Raw genomic sequence first — 7,172 nt, 5'->3', positions numbered from 1 at the left:
CTACCATACCATTCAGAGAGATGGGTTAGCTAGTAGCTACCATACCATTCAGAGAGATGGGTTAGCTAGTAGCTACCATACCATTCAGAGAGATGGGTTAGCTAGTGGCTATCATACCATTCAGAGAGATGGGTTAGCTAGTAGCTACCATACCATTCAGAGAGATGGGTTAGCTAGTAGCTACCATACCATTCAGAGAGATGGGTTAGCTAGTAGCTACCATACCATTCAGAGAGATGGGTTAGCTAGTAGCTACCATACCATTCAGAGAGATGGGTTAGCTAGTAGCTACCATACCATTCAGAGAGATGGGTTAGCTAGCATACCATTCAGAGAGATGGGTTAGCTAGTGGCTATCAGACCATTCAGAGAGATGGGTTAGCTAGTGGCTATCAGACCATTCAGAGAGATGGGTTAGCCTCCATACCTCACAGCTCCCAGACAGCTCCAGTCTGCCTGCTGTAGAGCAAGGTATTTATTACAGCAGAACAGGCGTGTGGGAGAACACACACACACACACACACAAACCCAAACACGGACCCCCCCGCACACACACACACACACACACACACACAAACCCAAACACAGCCCCCCCCGCACACACACACACACACACACACACACACACACACACACACACAGGAGATTCCTCTCTTTCTCTCCTGCGTGGCGTTCTCCACACCATACTAGTGCAGTGTCATTCCTGCAGTGGGAGGGGGGCGGGGGGGTTGTTTTTGCACGGCAGCGTCGTCGGCCTGTGTTCACCTATGCCTGTAACTCTAGACCTCCCTCCCTGCCGCTGCTGCTATTTTAAGCCAGGAGGAGGAGGGCAGCGATCCCACAGAGAGGCTGGCAGTTTGTGGGCGCAGAGCAAGAGAGCGAGGCAGACACAGAGGGGCGAGGACAGGCCCGCCTGGCACGAGGACACAGGGCCCGCTTGTTTACGGCCTGAGCCTCTGTCTGTAGGAGGGAGGGGGAGGGAGGGGGGGGGGCGGGGGGTAGGGACGACGAGGCAGGAGTTTGCAGGAGTTTTTTTTTTTTACTACCCTCAGGAGTGTTGGAATTCCTCCTGAGCCTTTCCCCCCCATTTGGCTGGCAGTTGTGAAAACAATTCCCTCGCATTTACTCCAGGAGCAGATGGAGTTCCAGCTCTGAGTCAGCGCCGCCGCCGCGTGAGCGGGGGTGACTGAGGAGGAGGGGAGGGGGAGGAGGGGAGTGAATGGGCCTGGAGGGCTCAGTGGTCTTCTCTGCTGGGATCACTGGAGTCTGACGGACGAACAGAGGGAGGGAGGGAGGGATGGAGGGAGGGAGGGATGGATGGAAGGAGGGAGGGAGGGAGAAAAGTCAGAAGGCGGGCTCGTCGTTATGCATGGAAACGGAATGAGGAAGGGTGTCAAACACACGTGTGTTTCCACACCTTTCCAACGAGCCCACCCTCACGTGGTTCCATACCTTTCCTCATTCAGCTCCATGCGTTTACAACCAGCCCCTGTCCTCCGATTTCTACCTCTACCAGCCTCCACCAGACTGGAATCGCTGGTTGTCGGAGTGTCAGACAGTGTTGTTTGGGAGCGACGTGGTTGTTCAGACTAGTTGGAGCGCAGACGGAATGACACAGCGTCTCAGGAGGGGGTGGTCTCGCGTCAGGTTACAGAACACTCCTTCATTGTTAGGAATCGGGGACCAGATTCAACCACATCTTCCTTTTAGTACCATGTTAGTTCCTTATCTCGTGTGTACATAACTACTCCCGTAACAGATGTCTCATCCTGACAATGGGAAGCGTTCGTGTGGGAGTCCGTTCTACAATTTAAATATTTGCGATTTTTCGGTTATATTACGCCACTCTTCAAACATGCTCTATATTCAATGGGGAATTAGTCTGAATGTATGGCACATTATCATAATGTATGGTCCATTATCATAACAATGTCTCTTTAGCAGTCTTAATTCCTCTGGTCTGCAGTCCATGATATGATGGTTATGATATATGATGATATGATATGATGTTTAGCTACTTTTTGTTTGTTTGTTGAGAATCAAGTCTTTGGGACACTGACAATGTAGGTTACTGTACATTTCCACTGGTGAGGCTCACTAAGATGTGATGTGTGTGCAGTGTGCTGGTCCTAACCCCCGCCTCTCTCCCCCCCCCCAGGCCTGACAGAGAGACCACCGGGCTGAAGCTCTGAGCTGGGGGAGCGCTGGCCTCACTCACCTGACCTCGCCTCACCTGACCTCACACCTCCACCCCTCAGCACCCCCCCACACTCCTCCCCCCCTCCCCCCTCCTCCTCCCCCCCTCCACACCGTCTCCGTCCAACCCCCCCCCCCCCCCTAGCCTGCCGTCGCCATGACTTCGGAGCTGGAGAGCAGTCTGACCTCCATGGACTGGCTGCCTCAGCTGACCATGCGGGCGGCCATCCAGAAGGCGGACGCGCAGGGCGGCCACGGGCCGGGCCTGGGGAAGAAGAGCGCCATGCTGGACCCCAACACCACGCTGGACCAGGAGGAGGTGCAGCAGCATAAAGACGGCAAGCCGCCCTACAGCTACGCCAGCCTCATCACCTTCGCCATTAACAGCTCGCCAAAGAAGAAGATGACCCTGAGCGAGATCTACCAGTGGATCTGTGACAATTTCCCCTACTACCGAGAGGCAGGCAGCGGATGGAAGGTAGCTATGAAAACACATCTCTTTTTCAATTTCGCTTTTAATTAGCTTTTTTTTTTTTAAATGTATGTCGCGTTCTTTGCTGGTTTTGTACTTTTTTTTTGCTGTTTTTATTGTATTGATCAATTATGTTTTAGTTGGTTTTAGTTTTAATCCCTTCCTTTTTCCTTCTTTTGCGCTGTATTGCACAGCACTTTGAGCTGCATTCTTATGTATGATATACTGTATGCTATATACATAAAGCTTATCGTTGTTTTAGCAGATGAAACACTGTGGAGCTGTGGAATAGGACTTCAACCGTTTAACTGGCGATAATTGTTTTTTAATCATTTATTATATTTAAACTTGAGCGAGAATATCTGTGTTATGTTATGAGATGCTTCCTCAGAGAGACCTTTGCAGGTGGGGGGGGGGCATGTCCTGATGGCTGTGCCTCTTCTTCAGGCTCAGTCTCTGCTCTGACACAATATCATAATTCATCCCGAGTCGATGGCAAAGTTTGCAAGTGAGAGCGGGTTTCTCAATATTGCTCTCAAGTTGTTGTTTTCTTAGTAGAGACAAAGTTAGACGCCGGTCCTAATCACCATTGTCACTTTACTAAGAGCTCAAAGAGAAACCGCTGCGCCTCTAAGTGCCTCACAGCTCGCACTGAAGAAGCGATGCTGCCCTGAGAGACGGAGCTGTGTGGAGTGTGAAATCCCGGATTAATATTCAGAGAGATGGCCCTATCTGAGAGAACAGACTAAATAGCCCATTTATGGGTGGTATTATTCATTGCAGATGCCTTGATAGGAGAAAGCCATTATGCAGGAGATGGTGAGAGAGAGAGAGAGAAAGAGAGAGAGGGAGGGTGGGAGAGAGCAAGCCGGTGCTGTGTCATCATCTGAAGGACCATGATATACAGAGATGAAGCTATGTTGATTCCCTTTTAAAGAGCCCAGATGGAAATTGATATTAGAATGAGTTTTCCAATCAGTCGACATTTATTGGCAATAGATTCTTCACGGACACCACTTTATTGCCGTCAGACAAGATGTATGCGGCCCATTTCCTGGTGAAGACAAAATCACAGAAATGTATGTGCGTGTGCGTGTGAGATAGATAGAAAGGTATGAATCGCGGTAATAAATTGAATGATTTAAGCTTCGGCGAAGGCAGTTGGATCGAAATGAATTTGGCTCGGCTACTAGCAAACTCTCCGGCCTTTAGCATCACTTGTCATCGCTAGGCCCGGTGCCAGAACCAACACCTTGGGTCGGTGGAGGGCCAGAACCAATACCTTGGGTCGGTGGGGGGCCGGAGGGGGAGGGGGGGTGTAGCAAGGTGGCTATGAACAGCTCTTAATAGATAGACATAATATATGGACCAATAGTAAATACAACTACGAGATTAAACCTTCAAACACGCCCCCGGAATGGGTTGGCAAGACGCACGTTTGGGTGGGCTGAGCTCAACCCTGCCCATAGCCACTGCCAGGCAAGGCCGTCGGCATTGTTTTCATTCAACATTGTGTCTTGATTTGGTTTGCGGTGCGGGGTTATTTCCAAGCTATAAGAACAGAGGGCATTCACACACCCTAGCCTATAGCAGGCCGAGAATTAAACAAGACTTCTCGTCCTCTCGACTCAGAGGAATTTCAATAAACACAATCATACCTTTAAATCTGTTTTGTAGAAATGATTAGTTTGTGATTGCTTTACAAATGAATTCGGTATGCCAGGAATTCTGGCTCTGACTGACACGACAAATGGGTTTGAAGATATTTTGTACACAGACGGAATTACGAGGCCGCCGCTGCCCCGACTCGCTTCAACTCCTAAGGAGAAACAAACCCCTCCGCAGAGCTGGAATGCTGCTGCCTGCAGGAAATACGCAAATTGCCACATACTTTTTTATTGTATCCTGGGTCATTGTTGACAGGATACGCCGTCTGTATCTGTCTCGATGTGTTTTGCATGATCTCTGTATTTATCTTTACACTGTTGTTCGTCGGGGTTTTGATTGAAAACGCAAGTCTTAAATGTACTACTTAAGAACAGGAGTCAGAAAAGCAAAAGTGAGTTTAAAACAAGCCATCTCTGTCAGGGTCAGGGAGATTTAATTTACCCAGCATTCCTTTTTCTTTTTTTCAACATTTTCTGTCATTGTTGCCCGATTAATTTTAATACATTTGCAAGCGACGATTCACTCGCGAACACTCGACAAAAGCATGTTTTAACGGTAGCTCTTTCTTTTCCTCCTGAAGTCATTACACCGACAACACATTTTTGTATTCACCCAAAAAGCACTCCGCAGTACCACTACTACTACCACTACTGATTTACTTAGATAGACAACAGCACTCTCTAAGACTTCCAGCTGATAGGAGAACCTGGTCATGGAGGCAGCAGGATCCAGCCCTAATTGAATTAAGAGGGAAGCAGTCCTGGGAACGCATGCAGCAGTAATACTGCTCCACAAACATACAGTACTCTGATATGAATACACCTAGGCCTATAGCGCTCTGCGCGGGTGGGTGTAGTGTTATTTCTGTAGCGCGGGTGAGCCGAGCTGAGAGCTGAGCTGAGCATGTCTGGGAGAGGTGAATGTAGGTCGAATGCAGTCATCACTCCCCCCCCCCCCCCCCCCCTTGTTCCCCAGGAGACGCGGGCGAGGGGTGTTTAGGACCCAGCGCACGCACGCGTCTGCTCTCTATGATAATGCAGAGCTGCGCCGCGGAGATGAGACCCCAGCTAATCCCGGCGCCCCGGCAAACTCATTTAATCATCTCAATAGAACTCCATTAGCCCACGCTTTTAAGAAATATCAATAAGTGCTGTCAATAAGAACAGATAATTCATCAAGGTCGGCACAAAAAAATATGAATGCCGTGTTTTTTTGAAGGAACGGAATAAGCACACGGAGTTCGTAAGCGAGGCAATTAGACGGGGCTTTTCTTCTAGTCTCTTCTCTCCCCGCGCTCTCTGAAGCACTTTTGATTAATTTTTTGGCACTTTGAAGCGATGCGGAGGCAGAGGCAGGCAGAGTTTGGAGAATGTTGTTGCTGCTGGATCAGTATAGTTTATGCTTATTAGAGAGATGCTGTTTGCTGAATGTTACTAGTTTGGAGATTCACAGGGGGGGGAGGCTGGTGGAGGTAGACATCGGAGGACGGGCTCATTGTAAGGCGTGGAGCGGAATGAGGAATAGTGTCATACCGTTCCTCATTCCGTTTCCATGTGTTCCAATGAGTCCCGTCCTCCGATTTCTACCTCCACCAGCCTCCCTTGCTGGAGAAATAGCCTAGCCTACACATGCTACTCCTACTGCTTTGTTGTCCCAAAACACCTCTAACAAGGATTGTTGCCAAGTTGCCTAAGGACATGTCATCTTCCATGTAGCAGAGACTAGTTGTAGCTCTTCCTTCCTCGTTATCTGAGCTGGTACACTGTGATCCAGATGGTTCGTGGTGGAATGAGACGTTTCCATTCATAGTAGGCTACTTGTATTCTAAAAACGGACCCTTCCGTGTGAGTGAGTGTGGCCTCCCCAGTGTACCCTCCTCCACGGTCCAATTCAATCAAGCTCAATCCGTCCCATGCCAGTTACAAACACTCCCTCCCTCCTCTCCCTCCTCTCCCTCCTCTCCCCTTAACGACGTTCAGCAGATTAAAAGGCAAAGTAACAGCGATCCCGTGTCTTCCAGGTTAGGATGTGTCCGCCGCGCCTGTCAGCGGCGCCGGCCCGCTGACGAGACTTTAAATGCCGTCGCCGCGTCTGACCGCGGGTCAGCTTGTAAGCTTATGAGTTTGACACGGCCTTGGCTCCCGGCAGAGGAGGGCTGCTAATGAATTTAAAAGCGATCGACCTCTACCTGATCTGGATGGGTCTCTGGGACCTCATCTGTCTACGTGTGACGAGCCTCCCCGCCCCTCGCACAGAGCACACACACACACACACACACACACACACACACACACACACACACACTCACACACACAGCCTAGGCCTGCACCACTGTAAGGTATTAGTCCCCAGCCGTGTGTGACACGTGTAAACCTCGGCCTCCATGCATTAAATGTATGGATACCACAGTAAGGGATTACCGGGCACAGAGTGAGTGAACGCAAAAGCTCTTGTTATCTGCAGAGATTTACAATCACTGTTTACAAAACAGGTTTATAATCCCCCGCTGTAGCGCACCGGGGTCTAATCTGATCAGGCCGTCGTGGAAACGTGTGGCCGTGTGGCAGATGTGTGTGTGCGTCCACGGATGACGGCAGAGAAAGTCCTCTCAGATTAGAGAGTTCTCTGAGTTCTCCCCGAAGGAATCCCTTTGGCAACAGTGTGGAGACTGCATCTCTCTCTCTCTCTCTCTCTCTCCCTCTCACACACACACACACACACACACAAGCACACGCACACACAGGACTTCAAGCCTGTTTCCCTGGTGAACAGTGTGTCTTATACAAGTTGCCGCCGCCACCATCAGCAGTCTTGAATCTGCCAAAGTTGCCAACTT

The 7,172-nt window shown here is 49.8% G+C and overlaps 1 protein-coding gene across 1 annotated transcript in view; it reads left to right on the top strand.

Annotated features, from left to right (window-relative positions):
- Positions 1-2,353: 2,353 nt before the first annotated feature.
- The window catches only part of foxj3 (forkhead box J3), a gene marked incomplete at its 5' end in the record, with an annotated part of 55,993 nt that continues 51,174 nt past the window's right edge, over positions 2,354-7,172 (top strand). Inside the window, one exon of the mRNA XM_080545475.1 lies at positions 2,354-2,674. Coding sequence (XP_080401601.1) covers positions 2,354-2,674 — 321 coding nt within the window. The remainder of the gene's footprint in view (positions 2,675-7,172) is intronic.

This window comes from Nansenia antarctica (assembly GCF_963989245.1).
Source record: "Nansenia antarctica genome assembly, chromosome: 15".
Classification (NCBI taxonomy): domain Eukaryota; kingdom Metazoa; phylum Chordata; class Actinopteri; order Argentiniformes; family Microstomatidae; genus Nansenia; species Nansenia antarctica.
Note: the sequence above shows the minus strand (reverse complement) of the source record. Positions and strands in the feature narration are given on the sequence as shown.